The sequence below is a fragment of the Pyrus communis genome, chromosome 15, assembly GCF_963583255.1.
Source record: "Pyrus communis chromosome 15, drPyrComm1.1, whole genome shotgun sequence".
Lineage (NCBI taxonomy): Eukaryota > Viridiplantae > Streptophyta > Magnoliopsida > Rosales > Rosaceae > Pyrus > Pyrus communis.
The window spans coordinates 9672822-9694447 of record NC_084817.1 but is presented as its reverse complement, the minus strand read 5'-3'; the positions used below and the strand labels follow the sequence as shown (position 1 = coordinate 9694447).

The following is a 21626-nucleotide window of genomic DNA, read 5'->3' as shown; positions in this document are numbered from 1 at the left end:
AATTCTCTTATTTTTTAAGTTCGAATATTATAAATGGCAAGTTCAATGTTAAATTTATTTTTCAATTTTTGTTAAGATTAGAGAGAGAAAATGTGAATTATTTTATTTTTATTTATTTTAGAGTTAATGCACAAAAAATTACTCAATTTTTATTTATGATTTCAAATTAGTGTCAACTTGTTAAAATATTTCAAATAACTACTTAGTGTTTTGAAAAATTAGACATTTGGTAGGGACTTTACCTACATTAATGATGACATTACTTTTTTTTTTAGAGCATCTTGATATTTTTAGACTAAGGAAATAAGGAGTTCAGCTAAACCATACAATGAACAATCTAATTTGGTATCAAATACGCCATTCACGAAATTCAAACCTTATACCTCTCACTTCCAAGTGAAGAGGAATATCATCAGATCGTAGTATAGCTACTTAGTGTTTTGAAAAATTAGACATTTGGTAGGGACTTTACCTACATTAATGATGACATTACTTTTTTTTTTAGAGCAACTTGATATTTTTACACTAGGGAAATAAGGAGTTCAGCTAAACCATACAATGAACAATCTAATTTGGTATCAAATACGCCATTCACGAAATTCACTTAGACCTCTCACTTCCAAGTGAAGAGGAATACCACCAGACCGTAGTACTGAGTGGTTAATAGTTCCTTGAACTAGTCACTTACATATTTCTGTTAATTTTTTATTATTGCTTTTAATTTGTTTCGTGTAATATATGTTGATGCTTCAAGGTGATAGCGTCAAATTGAGATTGTGGCTGTAAAGTCTCTTGGAGAGTGCCGTAGTTCTGATTTAGTTGGGAACTAGCTTGTGTAAATTTTATTGGGATTCTAGAATATCCTCTAGATAGTGTTCTGTTTCAATTGTATTACTTAAAAGAAGAAGATTCTCATTTCCATACTACAATAAATTGATTCGTTTGGAAGTGCTTTTAAAATAAATTGACTCGTTTACTGCTTCTTCCACAAAACACTTAAAGTGTTTTAAGTGTTTTGTGGAAGAAGCAGCAAATATATGCTTCTTGTAAGAAGCATTTAAAGTGCTTATACTTTTATAAGATTCACTTGAATTTTTAAGAAGAATTTGTTTTAAAAATATTTTCTCTAAAAGTACTTTCAGTTATTTTAAAAGTACTTCCAAACAAGCTCAATATTAGACACAATGGGTGAGGTAATACACTCCTCATAATTTACCAAATCTCTCGCTACTCCTTGCTGCACCTCTCTATCCCTCTCTATAATTCTTCACTTGAATCGACTTATACTAGATAAAAAAAAGTTTGTGGCGCTTGCCACTTAGTACTACGCTAGTGACATTATTCTTTAGTTGTAAATGAAATATTTTATGTTCGATTCTCATCAAAGGTAAATTTGAATCACATTATTGCTAGTCCATTGTGAGGCTAACCCACCCCTTGGTTTAATTACACTAACACGTCCTGAGGTTTTTCGTGTTTTCACAAAAACTCCTCCCATTTGATAAGGATCACTAATACCCCTTGAGGTTTAAATTCGCTTTCACATAACCCCTCTAAAAACGTATATACCCTTGTAGTTAATTACTTAAAATAAAAAAGCATAATAAATAAATAGAAAAAGAAATCAAATTAAAAAGAATCACATTAAAAAATGGCTAAATTGTAGAGTTCCTCTTGGCTTTGAATTCTGCGATGCATGTGTTTGGGTTTTTGGTTTTGGTATTTGACTATTGTTGGCTTCCTTCAATGTTTTCAAGATTCATAATTAATCTCTTTATATTTTTTGGGTCTGATTCATAAACTACGACAACGAAAAATTTCCTAATATTGTTTATAATTTACCGGAAACAAAGATTTCATTTGATCATTTTTAATGTCTAGAAATAAAAAATCCGCCAAAATCCAAAACAAAAAACAATCGGAATTGCAAAGACGGATGTTTTTCACTCTGATATGACGGCAGTGGCCAAAGCGGTGGTGTTGAAGAAGCAGTTGTAGAGGCTAGTGAGGGACGAATTAATATAAAAATGGTTTGTGCATTAGGTCAGCGGGTTTTCTTCACTAAACACCGTACAAACATGTCAGGCTGCGACCGGTCTGTGTGGCATTGTTGTTGGGTTTTTGGAATGTTCTTGCGATCCATTTGTGGTGATGACTAAAGTATGGGGACCAGATCCTTTGAAAATAATGCCAATCTTGAAGCATCTCATAAGTTGATCGCTTCATAGGGTTTCTTTTGTTTTATTTAATGGTGTTTCATGTAATTTTGTTTAATTTAACATTTTTCTAGACTTATTTTATTTATTTATATAAAAAATTATTTTAAGTAATTAATTATAAGGGTATATTTGTCTTTAAAGGGGTTATGTGAAGGCAAATTAAAACTTTAGGAGATGTCAATGATATTTCTCAAATGTGAAGAGATTTTGTGAAAACACGAAAAATCTCAAGAGGTGTTAATGTAATTAACCTCTTACTTTTTCCTTATTCATGTAAATAATATCGTTGGTTAAAAATAAAAATAAAAGTTTGGGGCGTTTATATGGCAATTTGACATTTTGTACAATATTTTGCTCCACCCGATATATTAAATAATAATGTTATTTAATAAACTTTTTATCTTTATGTGGAGTTGGCAACCAATCAAATATTTAAAAACATAACAACATTTATTATATATTACATTAATCTATTAAAATATCATTTAATAAATTTGACATTTGGTGTCAAATTTGACAACAAAAGACTTTAACTTTAAATGACTCAACACCGTCTAAGAAATTGAAGGTTCGGTTGGAGAGAAATTGTTGCTATTTTTTACTATTATATGCCTACATGGTAATTTTGACATCTCATTTAGATATGAAGAAAAAAAAGGAAAATTTCGGGCCACCTTTCATCATCGGGGTCCCCTATGCGGCCGCCATTTGTTTGTGCCTCGGTTTGTTAGCAGTCGGGTTTTTGACCCGTTCCTACAGACGAGACCTGTTTACAAACCTGAACCGTCCAGATATCATCCAACGGCCCAAAATAGACCACCCTTCCCATTACAAAACCCGCACCCCGGACGGACAGATTCATTGCCATTCCACACTCGAAGCCCCTGTAATTTCTTGCGTACTTTTCTTCTCTTTGAAATTTCCACACTCCGATTCCGATTCCAATGTCGACACCGGAATCCCAAAACCCCGTCGCCTCCGACCCAACAACCGAAGACGCCTCCTCTGTAAGCAAAAGCGCTACGAAAAAAGCCGCCAAAAAAGCCGCGAAAGAAGCCAAGAAAGAAACCCCGGCCGCGGCGGCCCCCTCTCTCGCCGTCGACGAGCAGGACCCGCTCGCCTCCAACTACGGCGAAGTCCCGCTGGTCGAGCTACAATCGAAGACGGCTGAGGACGTCAGCCACTGGACCGAGGTTGGAAACCTGACCAACGCGTTGGAGAACCAGTCCGTGCTGATACGTGGCCGGGCGCAGACGATTCGCGCCGTCGGGAATAAGATGTCGTTTGTTGTCGTCAGAGAGAGGGGGTTTACGGTGCAGTGCGTGGTGACGGTGCAGCCTGACACCGTGAGCCGCCAGATGGTGAAGTACGTCGCCGGGTTGAGCAGAGAATCGATCATCGATGTTGAAGGCGTCGTGTCTGTTCCTAGTGTCGAGATTAAAGGCACCACGCAGCAGGTTTTGTGATTTTCGTTTTTTTCTTCGATTTTTTGATTGGTTTGTGTTTAATTAAAACTTTAATTAGCTGAGTGATTACGTAGTGATTATAATCAAAATGTTGGGTTTAATCAGGTGGAAGTTCAAGTAAGGAAATTGTATTGTGTGAGTAGGGCTGCTGTCTTACCAATTAACATTGAGGATGCTGCTAGGAGTGATGTCGAAATCGAAAAGGCGTTGCAGGTAGTAAGATTACAAGTTTTACTTTGAATTGGGTTGTTGAAGCTTTGTTAAGCATTTTGGGAATTTCTTTCTCTTAGTATGTGTATATTCATTAGGCCGGAGAAACACTCGTTCGGGTTAATCAGGATACCCGCTTGAATAACCGAGTTCTTGACTTGCGAACACCGGCGAATCAGGGTATATTCCGCATTCAGAGTCAAGTTGGAAATGTGAGTAGTCTTTGTACCATTTGCAGTTGTTTCTCTTTGCAAAGTTGGAGGATTTTGTAGTAAGATATTACTGCTATGTGTAATTGGTTGCGTTGTTCTGTAGATCTTCAGGCAGTTCTTGATATCCGAAGGCTTTTTTGAAATCCACTCGCCAAAGCTGATTGCTGGTTCAAGTGAAGGTGGTGCTGCTGTTTTTAAACTCAATTACAAGGGTCAAGAGGCCTGCCTTGCCCAGTCACCTCAGCTTCACAAGCAGATGGCTATATGTGGTGACTTTGGCCGTATTTTCGAGATTGGTCCTGTTTTTAGAGCTGAGGACTCCTTTACCCATAGGCATTTGTGTGAGTTCACCGGTCTTGATGTTGAAATGGAGATCAAGAGGCACTATTCTGAGGTAGAATTATAATTTTTAGGCATTTGTTTACCGGTATCCCCCCATATGATGGTGGATGTTAATTCACGGAGCAATTATATGCTTGTTTGTTCAGGTGATGAACGTTGTTGGTCCATTGTTTGTTGCAATGTTCGACTCCTTGAACAAGAACTGTGCAAAAGAGCTTGAAGCTGTGGCAAGGCAGTATCCATTCCAACCGCTAAAGGTTGCACTTCTGATTTATTTTTTGCTGTCTTTGGTATTTGGACTTTGATATGTTGGGTGTTGAATGGTCAATGAAGCATTGCCTAAGCAATAGATTTATTATCTATATATTCTGAGTTATAGAAAAAAAAAATGTTGCCAACGATTTCAGTTTCATGTCCACACAGTTTTTGGATTCTGATTATTGTCATTTCTCAAATTTTCAGTACTTGCCAGAGACGCTACGTTTAACATTTGAAGAAGGTGTTCAGATGCTCAAGGTATTTCCACCCATTCTTTTTTCGCCACTGAGTTGAGTAACAAATAGTAAATGCATGGTTGTAGACTTTGGCAGAGTTGTTTCTCGAATCACATGGTCTAGAGCCATTATTAGTACTAAAAGTCTGGAATCTGAAACATGCATGGCCTGCTTTCAATTGAAGATTTCTTCCATATATTCTAAGTTTGATGTGTTTTACAGGAAGCTGGGGTTGAAGTGGATCCTTTTGGGGACTTAAACACCGAGAATGAGAGAAAATTGGGCCAACTAGTTCTGGAGAAGTAATTTTTCTTGCTTGTTCTACCCAATTTTTAGTTTGTTCTCATTTTATTTAAGTTCCGTTGTCATCATAAATGTTTGAACTGATTTTTACTCGATTATAGGTATGGCACCGAGTTCTACATACTGCACCGCTATCCTTTGGCTGTTAGGCCATTCTACACAATGCCTTGCCATGACAATCCCGCTTACAGTAATTCGTTTGATGTTTTTATTCGAGGTAAACCATCATTGTTTCTATCAGTATTACTCTTGCATTTGTATCCTGAATCATTTTGCTAATTTGATTTTGGTTTTAAGCTCACAACTTCAGTGCTCGATAGATATGTTAGACATCATCTAGCTGTTAAATAGTTGTTAATTTTTTATGCATATTGGGTTAACTGAGCTAGGAAAGTTTATAAGTATATCATAGCGTCTTTTATTCTTAGGTATGTTAGATTACATTTCCTGATGGTATATTGGATAGAAAATATATTATTCTCTTTATACTTAGGGACTCCGGTATACAGTAAACCGTTTTGGAGTGACGTGACTAAATGTAATCCATCCTTTAGGCGAGGAGATTATTTCTGGAGCACAGCGTGTACACGTTCCAGAGTTATTGACTGAACGTGCACAGGCATTGGGAATTGACGTGAAGACGATATCAACATATATTGATTCTTTCAGGTATCCTTTCCTTTTGCTCCCTGTGTTATTGTTATTATTTATTCAAAATGTTGTAAGTTAGAAGCTCTTCACAAATTGGCTTCTGAGTTTGACCTAACCGTGCGATACTAGTTGACTTCCCTCGATTACACTGCTTAATGAACCTTATGATGCTTCTTGCAGATACGGTGCACCTCCACATGGTGGATTCGGAGTAGGGCTGGAGCGTGTTGTCATGCTTTTTTGCGGTTTGAATAACATCCGCAAAACTTCTCTCTTCCCTCGTGATCCACTTAGGCTCGCCCCTTAGAGGTGCCACTGTTCATTAACATTATCGGAGAATTTTGTTTTTGTAAGTTTTACGAAACCATCTGTTCTTACAACTGATGACAGACATACATACGTGCCATGTTCAAAATCTCTATTTTTGTTGTCTGCTCGAGTCGTTTTATTAATGTTCATATGTTTCAGAGTTGAACGAATGGATTATTTGCTATACCTTCTATCTACATTCTAGTTTCCACATGAAATGTAACACCATCTTCAGAATCATTCGTCTCTGCAACAACGTGAGATTTTTTGCTTTACGAGATTTGAACTCAGAACCTATTCCAAACTAAGGCAAAATGGTAGAAACCAAGTCCGCTGGACTTCGCGGATCGATGGCCTTCCAAGAAATGTGGAAGACACCATGCACATCCCTCACCACAAATTTAAACCAGAGGAAGCCTTTGTACTGAATTAACCTTCTCTGTTCTCTCGATCTCTTCATCTTCATCGACACTCCTCTCCTCTCTCTCTCTCTCTCTCTCTCTCTCTCTCTCTCTCTCTCTCTCTCTCTCTCTCTCTGTAAGCCTTTCTCCGATGGGCTCACTCTTATTGCTCACTCGATCTCATACCCTTTTCTCTCCCATGGCCAGGCCACCACAACCACAAAAATGGACGAAACCCACATTTTAGCGAGGATAGTATTATTTATACATTCATTTTTAACTCACATGCATCTTTGTTAATTTTCTGCTATTGATCTCTTCTGTTCAATCAATCCGACGGCAAAAAATTGAGAGAAGTGTGTGAGAAATAAAAATGAGTGTGTAGATAGCACTACCATTTGACAACTGTTCTTGCTTCTAATCTTTGTAGCTCTTATTTTTTGTATTTTTTTTAAGAAGAGTACAATGTCTTTATTCATAAAAAAAATTTCTTTTAATAATGCAAAAAATTGCACTTTTATTTATTTATTAAATGGGGAACAAGTCTCAATGAGAGTCCTATTTTAGGATTTCACCACCTTTGAGGACTTCAAAGAAATATTCAAGTCCCTAAAGAAACATTATTTTCAATGGAAGGCCCTTATAATATAATCCCTAAATGTAAGGACTGCAAGATTAAAAAAAAAAAAAAATCATTATTAATTTGGTTGAAGTATTGTGGCCATTGGTAAAAAAATTAAAAATAAAAACCCAAGAATCTATCTAGACCATTGGTTGAGAAAAAAATTAAGTTGATGCAGGGTCACATGCACTCTTGTTAATTTTTTGCTATTGATCTCTTCTATTCAATCGATCTGACAACCGAAAATTGAGAGAAGTGTGTGAGAAATAAAAATGGATTTGTAGATAGGACTACCCTTTGACAATTGTTCTTGCTTCTAATCTTTGTAGCTCTTTTTTTTTTTTAAGAAGAGTACCATGTCTTTATTCATAAAAAAAATTCTTTTGATAATGCAAAAAATTGCACTTTTATTTATTTATTAAATGGGGAACAAGCGTCTCAATGAGAGTTCTATTTTAGGATTTCACCACCACCTTTGAGGACTTCAAAGAAATATTCAAGTCCCTAAAGAAATATCGTTTTCAATGGAAGGCCCTTACAATATAATCCCTAAATGTAAGGACTGCAAGATTAAAAAAAAAATCATTTTTAATTTGGTTGAAGTATTGTGGCCATTGGTCTAAACAGTAAGAAAATAAAAAAATTTCAAAATTCAAAATTCAAAATTCAAAAAAAAAAAAAAAAAAACCCAAGAATCTATCTAGACCATTGGTTTCCCATCAATTGAAAAAAAATTAAAAAAAAATTAAAGTTGTGTAGGGTCACGCTTGACGCAGTTGTCTGGTGAGAGAGAAGCTGATGTGCAACCCACGTGGGTGGGGTTTTTGTCCCACTCAAAATCAACCTTGGGCCTCACTATGGAGTCCTTACATGTGGGGATTTCTGTGGGTACTCCGGAGAGTCTCTATTATAAGGACAGTTGAAAGTCCCATGGTCCTTATATATAGGGACATACGGTGGTAAGGACAGTTTTGAGGACTCTCATTCAAGGCCTGAGAAAATGATGCATAGATGCACTCTTTAGTCTAGTTAACTTGCCCAATGCTTTGAGAAAATGGGTGTGCATAATGATTTGAAGGGTCTCAAATGTTAACTAACTTGCATTGCAAGCAAACTATTTTTTCAAATGCAAATGCTAATGATCAAGAGGAACTGAACTGAACTGTGGATTAAACCAGTGAAGAAGAAAGCAGAAAAAGAAAAATCACAAGAAAAAGAAAGTACTTAAAGGGTATCTGATGCATTTCTAAATAAAAACAAAGGTTGCTTACATGTTCTATCCATTTACCACACAAAACCACTAACCGTGTACCCTTTAAGTTTAATCTTTTCCGTTCCTACATTTTCTTTTTCATCTCCTCATTTACTGAAGAAAATTTAAGCAACCAAAAGGGAAGCCAAACCCATGATCACCACTCCGGTGCCAAAACCCATCTCAGCGCGTGAAGCAGCAGACGGTGAAGGTGCAGAGCTTGATGATCCGGTTGGTCCATCACTAGATGGTGAGGATGAAGGTGTAGCATCACCAGAAACCGGTGGGGATGAAACGTCATCTGACGGCGAGGGTGCCTTTGATGACTTGGGTGATTGGCTTGGGGCACTGTCATCAGAGGGGCTGGGAGCCTCAGAGGATGATTTGCTTGATGGAGAAGAAGCTGATGATGCGGAGGACTTTGGCGAGCCGGCAGGGCTAGAGGCAGCAGAAATGTCGGGAATTTCAATCGCATTTGAGATTTGAAGAACTGAAATGTTGTAGGGCTGAGAGACAACGGCTTTCACGAGCTTGGCGTTGAGCTTGCCGCCCTTGACAGCTGACCCGAAAGCAATTTCTCCATCGCTCTTACCGACAATGATGAACCCTTGCTGGTCCTTGGCCTGGCCAGAGGACTGGAGCATTGTGGTTAGGGTTGATTCCTTGCTGGAACCAGCCAGACTGGTCAGTTTCTTCTGGTCGAAGTAATCCAAAACAACGTGTGCGCTCAGGATCTTCTTGATCACATCTTGGGATTTTCCGGAGATGCTTGACATGCCCCCGTTGTCCACTGCCAACACTGTGATGGTGCTGCGCTTGTTGATCTCATCGCCGAGCTTGGTCTCCTTGAGGTAGTTGGTGAAGCTGCTCAATTCCGACTGCTTCTCAAGAAGCTTGACGATGTCAAAGGCCGAGGCCGAAGAGAAGACAAGGAAGAGGGCAAGGCAGAGGATAACAGAGGCTTTGGTGTTCTCCATCTTTATTTTTTATCTTGCTTTGCCTTATTTCTTGCTTTGAAAGCAATGCTTTATTTATCTTCCAAAGCTCTGGTTTCTCAAGTGGGGATTTGGGGGAGTTATATGCAGATTGATTTGCTATAATTACACAGAAAATTTGGATGTTGGTGGATCCTAAAGGCTGGGAGCGAATTTCTCTTCACCACACAAAAAAAACTACGATATCATCAGTAAACGATCACGTGGAAAGAAGAAAGAAAAAGTACCAAACGATCACATAGAAATCACGCGCATAACAAACGTCATTCATTTAATCTTAAAAAAGAACTAGTCGACATTTTTCAAAAACGAAGAAGAGAGAAATAGAAACAAAAATCAATGACAGAAAAAAAGAACATGCACAAGGCTCACGTGCGAATCACGTGCATATGAGATGATATTAGTCTAAGATAAAAAAGAATGAGTCAACTTTTTCAAAAATACATGTGTTTGTTTCTAAAAACGCTCAGTTGATATGGAAGGATCGTAAATGCGGCACATGTAACATTTAGCTTACAATACATTCAAAAATAAACATGTAATTTAAGAAAGTGTTTAAGTTGGTATTTGGGGTTTGAGAGTTGAGGCAACAGAGAGGACAAAAAATAGAGCCTCCAAATTTGGATTTTCAATTGTTCATGGTTGTCTTCTCCAACTACAATCCCTCTGGCATACATATCTTGCCTATAAAAAATAAAAAAACCTCCGAAGGTTCGTTACCGCCATCAAACAGCCTTCATAATTTTCAAATCGAAAACCATGACAACTCACGGAGCCTCTCCCCTCCTCCCCGTCTTCGCTCTATCCCTCGTGTTCTTCAGCTCCGCTATCTCTGAAGCCTTGGACCTCCCAGCAGGTCTCCCTGAAGGGTTCAAAGAATTCGGCAAGCTCAAAGACGAAGTTCTTAAATCCAACATCATTAATCAAATCGATGGATCAGCAGGGAAAGCGGCAAATGTACCAAAGAGTGGTGATGCTCCGGCCCCTGGTGGTCAAGGCAAGTTGGACAAAATGATTAAGGAATTGGGGGTGCCAGCGCCCGTGGCAGATGCAGCAAAGAATGGAGATGCTTCGGCACTAAACAACATATTCAAGTCTGCTCCAGGGCCTGGTGGGGTTGCTGCTGGGGCTGCTGATGCCTTGACAAAAATGTTCAAGCGCAGTCCAGCCCCTGATGCTGCTGGGCATAAGTCAGCACCCCCACCTCGTGAGGGTTCTGGTTCGACTCAGCTGGCTTCAAGCTTCCTCTGCGTTGGGATGATTGGGTTCATCTCATTCTTCGTGGCTTTATAAAGAACACAACTAGTACTGTAACACATAAAGAGAAACGGAGAAAGAGGAAGTATGGGGATCGCCATCAATCGTTAACGGAAGCAGACAATCTCAAAACATCGTTTGTCATCTTCATTCCGCAAAACTGAGAGGGAGACAGAATGCTTTGCCATGGTTTGTTGAAAATTTTATTACTTCTAAAACGATAATACCTTATTTACGTGTTAACAATTTTGTTGAGATGATAAATGGATCTGAAGCTTTTTTGAATAATGCACAATGAATTCAGCATAAAATCACAAAAGATTGGAAATTAGAAATCGATAAATTGTGATGTCAACGAAGTTCTACTCACTTTCATTCACGCATTCACAAAAAGAGTACGATATCATCAGTAACCTACATTCTCTTGTATGCAACGGCGAATCATGAGCCTTTTCAAAATACATCCAGATCGTTGGCCTCACCGGGTGCAACTTTACAGTTGTCAGACAAAAATATGAGCACGATCAAATGTAGATCAGTAGTAATCATCCTACTGTTAAAATGCCAAATAAACTTGGTTTACCCCCAAAAAGACAGTTACTCCAACTATCAAAAGCTCCTCTAGAAGGCGATATATCACATTGTTCACTTGATCTTCTCAATTATATCGCTAATGACTTCCTCCATGTTCAGCGCCTTCATTTTTGAAAAAGGTCGTTTCATGTCCTGCAAAATAAAACCCATAAATGACAACTTGGATAAATTGATTACTTTTCAACAAGCCGATAACATTATAAAGAAGATCACCCTCTCTTCACCAAAATAAATTACTTAGAACATCATCGAAGATCATTCAGAATATTGATATTTCCTTTTGCGAAAAGATAAGCATCCTGTTAAGATTCATCATCAATATGCATTTAAACTATCTCATAGCAATTATCATCAACCACTTTTAGCCTTTTTCAAACTGAAACCTACCTTTTTGGGAAAACAGTGGGCTATTTCGCTCTCCTATCCAATGACTTTCAGAATGGAAAAGACTTATTGACTAAAAACATGCAAATTGAATCTCGCAAGAATAGAAGAATGTTGGTGTAAGAATTACCAGAAGACTGAGGAATGTCTCACCGCCTTCCTCCCGTATCTCTAAGCATCCTTTTCTTGGCTATTCACAAAAAAGAAGGAAATAGTTAGATCATTACTTATACCCACCCATGATGCCTAAATCTGTAATTGATTGAAAAACGACTTGGTTAAGAAACAGATTAGTCTTAAACATGTACTTACTATTTTCCTAACAGCAAATGTTTTGCACGATTCTAATCTCATGTTGTGAAGATTGGATAATTGTGTGAGTTATAGGATACAATAGTCGACAGACAGCTTAAGACCTAATACTTACTTTCAATATCCTGTAGGAGGACATCAAGTCTACAAAAAGTCAAAAATAAATAAGTATCAAACAATGTTTATCCCCTGATTCTTTATGGTTTCAAGTGATTCCTTGTATGCACTCAATTCAAATTCATAAAACTAATGTTTTTGGTCTTTCTACTAATTCAGCGTTATTGTAATATATCCAAATCCTTTCTTTTAAATAATTCCATCCACATAAGCTCGAATCCATGGAAAACATTAATATCCTTCATTAAGTATACCTTATCAGGGTTTAGTAGAACTTTGATGCCAGGAACACCTTTCTCCAAACCATTTTTGACCTGATCAGCTCTTACCTTGAATGACTTGCATTGCTTGCTAGAGAAAAGAAACAAATCAGTCCAAAAGGATAATAAAAGAACTGCAAGTACACAAAGATCTTGCTATTGCAGGGGGAATGGGGAAGCAAAACGTACACAATAAAAACTAAGGACTAAACGCTTAAGAAACAATCATCATAATCTTATTAAAAAAAAAAAAAAAAAAAAAAAAAACAAGGTTGGCGGACTGCACAAGACTTTAACTAACATGGGATTTGGGGAGAGCAAGACATACGCAATAATAACACTGTTTCTAAACGAGGCTGTTTTTGCAATCAAAACCCACAACTACCAAGTCGCTTGGGCCAATCCATAACCATCAACACAGATTATCCTATTGCATAAATGATAAATCCAACAAATAGTTTTCATTTTCCAAATGGGAGCAAAGGTTCCGTAAACTTTTATCCAGCAACGAAACTACAACAATATAAAATGAAACAGCTGGATTGCGATACCACGACAATCCAACTCATAACTACTTTCACTTATTTCAGAATTGATAGAATCAAAAGCTCTCCCAAAGAATCTACAGACTCCTGCAACGATGGTACTGCTAAATCAACAACTGCGTGCAGTTTAATGACCAAGAGACCCTAATTTCATCACCAGTTCATGCATCCTGGATACTAAGTTAAACCACATGTACCTCGAATAGCTATTAAAACAGACAGTCAAAAGGCTTGCACACAGAGTAAATTAACAATTTTTTCACTAGACCCACCACCCCATCTACAAATCCTCCTTAGCTTTTAGCTAAATTAATCCAATCCTTGTTTCTTTTTGCAAATTAGAAGTCTATAGTACCCCCAACAAATTTCCTAAAGATTCCAAACCCTAGAACGAAAGGGGGGTTAGGAAATCCAATCGAGCCTACCCCTAGTATGAATGTGTCAAAATTCTCTAAGCCAAAATCGTAATCTGAAGAAAGTAAATAATAAATAGTACACAATATACGAAATGGCATTTTCGCGCGTATCCTAAAATTTTCTCGGCAACCAAACAGGACCAAAAAAAGATTGAGGGATAAAATTGCCTAACCAATGCTCAATCACAATGGTCCTCTTCTCCGACTCGTCGTCGTCAGCCTCCGTACCTTCTCCGTCGTCCTCCACTTTCGCTTTCCCCTTCTCCTCCTTGTTCTCCGCCTCGGCCTCCACTTTCTCCTTCCCTTTCTTCTTCTTGTTCTCGTTCTCCTCTTCGGCCTCCGTCTTGCTCTCGCCGGAGTTGTCCTCCTCTTCCTTCACAGCTTCCGCTTCTTCCGGCTCCACCTCTTCCTTCTTCGCCCGCCCTTTCTTCTTCTGAGCCTCCTTGGCCTTCTTCCTCGCCGGCGCCACGGGTCGTGGCTCAGCCGAGCTCCCACTCGGAGCCGGCCGAGCCATACTCCGAGTCACTCGCTGACCCGAGTCCTGAGCCACCAGCTGCTTTTCTTCTTGCTCAGTGGTCTTGCGTTTCCTCGGCGCCATTCCCACAAAGCCCAGAAACCCTAGCACGCTAACGGAGCTCCGAGATAGATAGAGAGAGAGAGAGAGAGATGAACCACTGCGTTTTAGGCTCTCTCACTAGCAACGCAGTGAGGAAACTGACTGAGTGACTCACTCTGGCTCCGGGTGGTGCCGTTTTGTACTCCCTGGCTCGCAGATATTTTTCCATTTTCCCGCGCTTTTGCTGTTCGTGGATTTGAATAGACGGTGGGGATTGGTTTAGGGGTGCTGGATGAGTGTGGGCCGTCGATTGACGAGCGAGTACGGAGTCGCAATGGGTGACTTCGAGATAGGAAATGACAAGGCCTTCGGCGGTCCAACCAAGTCCACACAATTTCTCCCCCTTTACGGACACGCTCATCAAGAAATTACTGTTTTATCTTAAAATTTGAGAATTATTATTATCATTTCAAAAAATTCATTCGGTTTTTCGAACTTTTCATAATTAGAAAGAAAAATATATTTGTTAAGAGTGTAAAATAAGATTTTTAAAGTATTAATAATAATTTTTAAAATTTATTACATTTTAGCCATTTTATGCATCTTAGAAAGTTTTTACGATCTTTTGATATTAGTGTAATCGGATAAATAGTTCATATGGTGATAAGATAATCGAAAGATAACCTTCGTAGTAAAAAACATTAGGATTTAAACTCTTATATTGCTAGTCTGTTAGCAAATTTAGTTAAAAGTAATTTTTTTGTTAAATGTCTGTTAATTAAAGGGTAAACATGTACTTTAACTTGTGCACCTTCTTCTTCCTCCGCAGTTGCATCCAAGTTCAATGTCACGACTTTCTGTCGACGATTACAGTGAGATTTTCGAGAGCGTCTTCCTAAATCAAACCGTCACGAACCCATCTTCCTCATCTCTTCAATTCCTTCCCGCTCACGAACCCATCTTCCTCATCTCTCTGCTCCACTGCAATCGCCATTTCCATGTGCGTCGCCAGAACATTCCTGTTCATATGCTGCTCCGCGTGCAGCGGCCAAGGAATCATCGGAACCCCCCAACCACTGCTTCCAAGACCGAGTTCCATCCGTAAAGCGTCACGAACCCACCAACCGATTCCTTCTTCAACACCACCACCTGCGGCGCTCATGACTTCACTACCATCCCCCTGTCTTTGGTCTTCTCCAAGAACCCTTCTGGCAAAACACCCTCCAAATCAAAGTCGTCTACTCCAAGGACCTGCTTTGTTAGAACACACCTCACAAATAGTTGGTATAGCATTTTACAAAATAAATGGAGGGGGAGGGGTCATTTGCACAGAGCCCCATATCGGCAGAAGGGGAGAAAAACTAGGATTGGCACTGGCCTGCTCCTTCCCAACGCCCCCAAATCGAACCCACTCGTGTCAAAGAAGACCCATCGACATAGCCATCACCGGCCATGGCTGCGATCTTAGCTCGGAACCCACTCCAAGGACCTGCTTTGTTCGAAAATTTCGTTGTAATCGTCGACAGAAAGTCGAGACATCGAACTTGGATGCAGCTGCGGAGGAAGAAGAAGGTGAACAAGTTAAAGTACATGTTTACCCTTTAATTAACAGACATTTAACGAAAAAATTACTTTTGGACTAAATTTGTTAACGGACTAGTACCAGAGTTTAAATCTTAATTTTTTTACCACAAGTGTTATGTTCGATTACCTTATCACCACATAAACTATTTATCCAATTAGATCTTAATATTTGATCCTTAGCAATGGTTTGAAGGTTATCTTTTTCAATAAGTAGGTGATCATCGAACATTAATGTAAATTGAACTGACAATGCATATAACGATTGATTGAATGACTACAAATTTAAAAGTGATAGAATTCCATTATGATTTGTTTATTAATTTGTAATTTTTTTTTTACAAGAAACAATAGCAATTTTCTATTAATAATGATGGCAATAACAATTACAAAGATTGTCATATGGGTACAATCTCCAATGACCAAATATTTGAATCGGAGGTAATTCGTACAAAATAAATAGTGATTATAATAATTGGCTATCACAAAAGAACACACTAGTATAAACAACCTGGTACAAATCTACCACAAAGAAAGCAGAAGCAACAGACTTATCTCGAAGCACATGTAATGTCACCACCACACAAGCAGGGGGCATATTAAACGATAGCTAAGAAACGATGTCACATTAAAACCACTGCACACACACGGGGCTACATCTCGTAAGCCGAAACATTACTCGCTAAATGCGGTTCAAACGAGCTACACTGATTTGCACTAATTCGAGAAGCGAAATCCTCCAGTTGGATTGTCTCTAACGATTAGCCCATCTAAACCTGCAACATTACCACTTCGCAAGTGAGATCCGCCACAACCATGAGCATAGCAAGGCAAGGTCACCACAGATCTGGTCAGGGAAGGCGGTGCCGGCATGGATCGGTCAGAGGAGCCACAAAACCCTGAAGAAAAAAAAAAGACAAAAAGGAGGATCCGACCCACAAACAACCAATAACCCAACCAAATAGATGGAATTGAATTGAGGAGAATTGAATTCCATGATGGTACTAATTGAATATAAATTGTTTGCTAATTCACTTCAATTAAACTATGAAAGTCTGTACAATTACCAAGGGGCATTGGTGAGGAAAGGAGACGTATCAATGCTGGGTGGGGGTAACTGGTCCTTAACGAAAACAAACAAGGTACAACAGTAGGAGCTAGGAAAGAACACCAGCCAAACCTCCAAAACAGAGAGGACCTAACTATTACAAACAAACACAAACTGGGGCAATCTCAAGCCAATAAGGCTCCTTGTTTTGCAAAGGTCGGGAGATGAACGTCTATTATACGTTGCATTACCTTTACTTTGCAACAATGTTGTTTCTACGACTTGAACTCATGACCTAACTTCAAATAATAAGTAGGTGATTATGCATCGTTAATGTAAACTAATCCAACATTGCATATGACGATTGATTGAACAACTACAAAATAAAAGCGATAGAATTTCATTTATGGTTCGTTTATTAATTTGTAATTAAAATAGGTGGAATTGGATTGAGAATGCGTTGAATTGAAGAGAATTGAATTTTAGAATGGTACTGATTGAATGTAAGGTGTTTACTAATTCACTTGAATCAAAATAAAAGTCCGTACAATTACTAGAATGTCTAAAACATAGAGGACCTAACTGTTACCAAAAAAAAAAAAAAAAGAGTGGCCAAACCTAATCCAATAAGGCTTCTTGCTTTGTGAGGGTCGGCGAAGGAGCGTTTATTGTACGCAGCCTTCCCTTTGCTTTGCAAATAGGTTGTTTCCATGACTCGAACCCGTAAACTAAGATAATTGATCCTTACTACACATGTCACCATCTTTTCAAAACTAATCCAAATTTTCATTAACTTCTTTACAGAAAGTAAAAAGAAACCTGAAATTGAATGCAATCTCATTCAAAATTCAGTTATTTAAAATACACAAATAACAACAACAACAACAACAAAAAAAAAAAATAAAGAGGCAAAACAATCTACAGGAACAGCCAGCAGCCTCTCAACCCACCAATCCAACCCATATAAGACATATATACCAGGACCTGGAGCTGAGGAAGCAATTGGATGACCAAAAAACCAAAAAGGATTTAGACTTTTGTGTAATTGGAGAAAAGCTGAACCAGTTTCCCCAGTGTTTCTGGATAGAACTTTCGGGCAAATAGATAACACGGTCGCTTCATCCCGTTCCACAAGCACGGAGTGTTCAGAATTCGCTTCTGCAGCAAGTAAACGCCAACCAGTCAACAATAGTACAAGGGTCGTCAAATTTATTCGCCAAATGACGTGGCAGGTGATATGATATGATATCATGTTAGAAACAAACATGCTCGTTCATACCGCGGACACATTATTTGGGATACAAAATTGGTGATCATAGTGTTACTGACTACGTATGGTTACCACACTAGAAGGGTTGTTAAGATTGTACCTTGTCTTCGCTTGTAATATGCGTGCTCTCAGCAATGGACTGAAATGGATGAGAAAATATCGATACATGAGAGCGTGAAATGAAGAAAATGAAGTGAGGGTTAAAGAAAATGCACTTCTCTAGACCATACCGTGATGTTCCTAAGAAGGTCATAAGTAACATCCTGAGTTCTGAACGCTCTTGGATGCCATTTCCCTTCAGACCAATCGACATATGTTACAGACCAATTCGCGAGTCCACCAGGATCTTTCAGCTGAAAACCATTAATGGGAAAAGAAAAAGAAAGTTGGCGGCAGCAAAGAAATTAAAAAGGGAGTGAAAATGCAGCTCGAATTGCAAAGAAACAAACAGTTTAATGTGCTGACATTGAAGAAGGTTGGCAAGTAATGCTCATCCGAATAGCAGTTGCGTCCATCCAAGTTTGGCTGAGAAAGTTAGAAAACATCATGAGCAAGAGATTGATTGGAAGTTCTTCTCATGAACGTTGACAAAAGCACATCACAATAAAGAAGAGATTTACCCTGCAGAAAAGCTTGAACTTTGTATAGTATAGACTGTCCGCCATCATGACAATTGCGTGTTGCCGCTTAATAGAGAACCACTGCAGTAAAAATGTCGATTAAATCCAACCCTATATCTGCGTTTGCACAAATCTACATCTGATCAATGAGCGTGTTATATACCAAAACTCCTCTTGTTGATCCAGTGTTACGTTAATATAAACAAATAAATGTGCACAAGAACGAACAACCAACCCAAACATTGCAATAATTTGTACACTTAGGACAAAGATAGGGGAGAGGAGCTCAGGTGAATTGGAACAGGTGAAAAGATTATATGAATCAGAAATATACTCATAGGAACTGAACTTACAGAAGTTTAATTCACTGTAAAAGACATATTTACGAAACATGTAACCCGGCTTCTTTTTCTGGTTTCATATGGGTACTGACAAAGAAAATCTCCCCCATCGGTTAAACATAACATTTTGCATCAAATCATTCTGACTGATGATGCACCAAGATAAAAGATGAATCCAACCTAAAATTTGAACTGCTTAAATGTCTAACATAGGTCACCGATTGCGTAGATTCCCATATCCAGTTTGCACAATTACTGATTCTGTGAAGTTGAATAATAAAAATTAAAAAATTATCTTACAAATCGAAGAACCATATTTGCAAAGCAAGTAATCCAGCTTCTCATGTGCTATCTTGCCTCATCCATCCAGCATTAACACAACGGACTGAGAAGAAATTAACTTTACAAATGCAACGAGATTTGAAACTGTTTCCAGAGCTGTGTATCTTACGCAGAAGTCCGAACCAAATATGTAATCTCAACGTTTTTTTTTATGGAAAGTATATGCTGAATTACCTGTGAACCCTTCCGGAAATTGCTCCTGTCAACTTCAGGCAACATATGTTTTGAATACCGGCCAGTTCCATGCGGACCAGGATCAACAAAACTAGACATAGAGCAAAGTAGATGGAATAAGAAAGTCCCAATTACTAGCGGGATAGAATTTTGAGAATTGCATCAGGTTTTCTTTTGTAAAATATAGTTTGCTTACCAATCGATAAAGCTGACGTTTGTGTACATGAGATAGTTATATACATAATCGAAGTTATGCAGTGGTATGCAACTGAAACCAAAATATAAAACAAAATCAATGGGAAGAACTAGCAAAATTTCGTCAGAAGAACCTCATTGCAAAAGTTGTTTCAATGCAATGACCTATCAGACAGCAAGACAAAATGTTGGTTGTCGGGGTCTAAAAGTGCATTTGCCAAAAGTCTCTTCTCTGCCTCAACCATCGAAAATTTTCCCCAAACGACCTGAGAATTTAAGATTAATGGCATCTTTAAAGAAAACCATGTGTTTTGGTCAGGAAAAAAAAAATACTGTACTGCAAGCATTATCCGAGAGGCTCTGCATACCTGTTCACTATGTATGTCTCTGTCAGCAAAATACCGGCTCGCATGTACTGGTTTTTCCTTGGATGCATGTACATAAACGGTAAATTTGTCTTCGTGGCCCTAGAAAAACCATGTCATTTTTGTTAGACATTGAATTAGTTGTTCACTATATATAACGAAACATCTCAGCAACTAAAGTTAGGAGATATATTCCACACCAAGCTTATATAAATGAGGATTCAAGAGGCGGTAATATACTCCACGGAAAAAAGGTGGTGAAAACTCCAAGCACATGTTTATCCTATCTGTTGAAATAACATACATTTTCGACAAGTCCCTTTGAGTTAACATACTAAGAAATCTAAAGCAACTACCTTTTCCTCAGGTGATCAAAAGACTGGCACCAATTTGACAGTAATTCTAACTGGATAAACCGAAACTATAGTCACAGGAGATACAATTACATTGCAGAGCGGAGCATTAACTACACTAAATTACTGAAGCATTTTAGTTAAGAAACCTCTGCTGTTGGTACCAAGGCTTAAATATATATAATTTTAAATTTTAAACCCAAAGCAACGCTGATTTTGGGAAAGATCCTTGTTTTCCTCTTCCTCTTGGCTAAACCCGGAGTCCCAGATTCAGTTCACCATGCAGCGCCTCCTCCAATTACCCCTCCTTCCTCCATACCTGTGACCTGACGCCTCCTTCATCCATGCCTGACTCCTCTAAAGCACGTTTATTAGTTTTGTTTCGGTATTTGGCTTATGATTCTGGTTTGTGGTGCGAGTTTTTTATTTCTGAAGCTCTTTACTGAGAGTTGCTTGACTGAACAGTGATTTTGGATAGAGTGGTAAGGTTTAATGAATGTTGTATTTTAAGTGTATTGTGTTTTTGAACTTGAATTAGATGTATTTTGGTGGGTTATTCTGCAAGTGAAATTGTTGTGAAATCATGTGTTATGGTGCAAGTACATATATTTTATTTGTTACTATTTTATGCTATGCAAGTATCGAATAGCTTATGTGGAATCGCTACATAGCGCGAGATTGCATAGCGGTACCTCCCACGTGACACCTTACGCAATACGATTTCAAACTACAGTTAGTACTTCTCAGTCATGGCTGCCGTAGGAAATGCCTAATATTGTAACGCTAGACTACCAAACTTCTGAATGCAGTTCAACAAATACATCTATCCATATGATTCTTTGATGAATAAAAGGCAAATAAAAGTAATGAAAATCATAAAGAGCCATAGCCTTACTTGGAAGAAATTTTCCCACAACTCCTCGAAAGGCAAAGTTCCGGGAGTCAAAAACATGAAAGCAATTTTCGGGTTCTTGGATTGAAGAGGAGGTGTCTTGAGAATCTCCCTAACTACAACCTCCGACGCAGTCTCATCATCGGTCAGCTCCCTCGCAGGGCTAGGGGGAGTCCTTCCAAACAGACAGCCACTAGAAGAAAACAGATTGCAGGAGGCAGAGTTTTTCGGAGAGTAGAAGTAGGCAAGTATCAGAAAAACACAGATGAACGAAACCAATGCAAGGATCCATGTTGGTCTTCTCAACGCTGGACGCGACCTTGACTTAGACATCACCGTATCTCTCATCAGTTGCGGCCGCCATGCAAATGACTTTTTCATCTGGATCGAAGGCAACACAGAACCTCTCATTCAGTCCGTTTTTCGCATTCTTCACTTTATTTCCCCCTTGTGCAAAGTGTAAACTAAGAAGCTTCTGTAACTTGCAACACAAATAACATCATTTCAGACGCATTTTTGGATCAACCA

General features: G+C 38.5%; 4 protein-coding genes across 4 annotated transcripts; 1 reads left to right on the top strand and 3 right to left on the bottom strand.

The window, feature by feature from the left end:
* Window positions 1-3092: 3092 nt before the first annotated feature.
* LOC137717806 (aspartate--tRNA ligase 2, cytoplasmic-like) lies at window positions 3093-6446 on the top strand. The gene is made up of 10 exons (XM_068457291.1): window positions 3093-3676; window positions 3791-3898; window positions 3994-4107; window positions 4211-4501; window positions 4596-4706; window positions 4912-4965; window positions 5166-5245; window positions 5348-5463; window positions 5801-5915; window positions 6078-6446. Exons 1-10 carry the CDS (start codon window positions 3164-3166, stop codon window positions 6202-6204), a joined length of 1629 nt encoding a protein of 542 aa, XP_068313392.1. The 5' UTR covers window positions 3093-3163; the 3' UTR covers window positions 6205-6446.
* Window positions 6447-8376: 1930 nt separating this feature from the next.
* On the bottom strand, window positions 8377-9524 carry LOC137718639 (fasciclin-like arabinogalactan protein 14). The gene has a single exon (XM_068458189.1). It carries the CDS (start codon window positions 9456-9458, stop codon window positions 8607-8609), a length of 852 nt encoding a protein of 283 aa, XP_068314290.1. The 5' UTR covers window positions 9459-9524; the 3' UTR covers window positions 8377-8606.
* A 1562-nt stretch (window positions 9525-11086) lies between these two features.
* LOC137718563 (uncharacterized) lies at window positions 11087-14070 on the bottom strand. Its single transcript, XM_068458116.1, has 4 exons — window positions 13535-14070; window positions 12395-12491; window positions 11842-11901; window positions 11087-11459 (listed from the first exon to the last, which is right to left on the bottom strand). Exons 1-4 carry the CDS (start codon window positions 13957-13959, stop codon window positions 11379-11381), a joined length of 663 nt encoding a protein of 220 aa, XP_068314217.1. The 5' UTR covers window positions 13960-14070; the 3' UTR covers window positions 11087-11378.
* A 3454-nt stretch (window positions 14071-17524) lies between these two features.
* On the bottom strand, window positions 17525-21539 carry LOC137716720 (glycosyltransferase BC10-like). The gene is made up of 10 exons (XM_068456099.1): window positions 21102-21539; window positions 19857-19955; window positions 19654-19778; window positions 19490-19561; window positions 19294-19384; window positions 18437-18517; window positions 18282-18341; window positions 18047-18169; window positions 17917-17955; window positions 17525-17704 (listed from the first exon to the last, which is right to left on the bottom strand). The coding sequence occupies exons 1-10, from the start codon at window positions 21507-21509 to the stop codon at window positions 17576-17578; spliced, it is 1227 nt and encodes a 408-aa protein (XP_068312200.1). The 5' UTR covers window positions 21510-21539; the 3' UTR covers window positions 17525-17575.
* Window positions 21540-21626: the final 87 nt, after the last annotated feature.

Bases quoted from the DNA above. Each gene is read 5' to 3' on its own strand.
- LOC137717806 (XM_068457291.1), top strand. From the start codon at position 3,164: ATGTCGACACCGGAATCCCAAAACCCCGTCGCCTCCGACCCAACAACC. The intron at 3,677-3,790 runs GTTTTGTGATTT...GGGTTTAATCAG, and splicing joins TTAAAGGCACCACGCAGCAG to GTGGAAGTTCAAGTAAGGAA. The intron at 4,966-5,165 runs GTATTTCCACCC...TGTGTTTTACAG, and splicing joins AAGGTGTTCAGATGCTCAAG to GAAGCTGGGGTTGAAGTGGA.
- LOC137718639 (XM_068458189.1), bottom strand. From the start codon at position 9,458: ATGGAGAACACCAAAGCCTCTGTTATCCTCTGCCTTGCCCTCTTCCTT.
- LOC137718563 (XM_068458116.1), bottom strand. From the start codon at position 13,959: ATGGCGCCGAGGAAACGCAAGACCACTGAGCAAGAAGAAAAGCAGCTG. The intron at 12,492-13,534 runs GTTAGGCAATTT...TCTTTTCTCTAG, and splicing joins ACCATTGTGATTGAGCATTG to CAAGCAATGCAAGTCATTCA. The intron at 11,460-11,841 runs GTAATTCTTACA...TTTATTTTGCAG, and splicing joins AGACATTCCTCAGTCTTCTG to GACATGAAACGACCTTTTTC.
- LOC137716720 (XM_068456099.1), bottom strand. From the start codon at position 21,509: ATGAGAGGTTCTGTGTTGCCTTCGATCCAGATGAAAAAGTCATTTGCA. The intron at 19,779-19,856 runs GTATGCAGAGCC...TTTTCTTTAAAG, and splicing joins GAGACATACATAGTGAACAG to ATGCCATTAATCTTAAATTC. The intron at 18,518-19,293 runs GTAATTCAGCAT...TTTTTACTGCAG, and splicing joins ATTTCCGGAAGGGTTCACAG to TGGTTCTCTATTAAGCGGCA.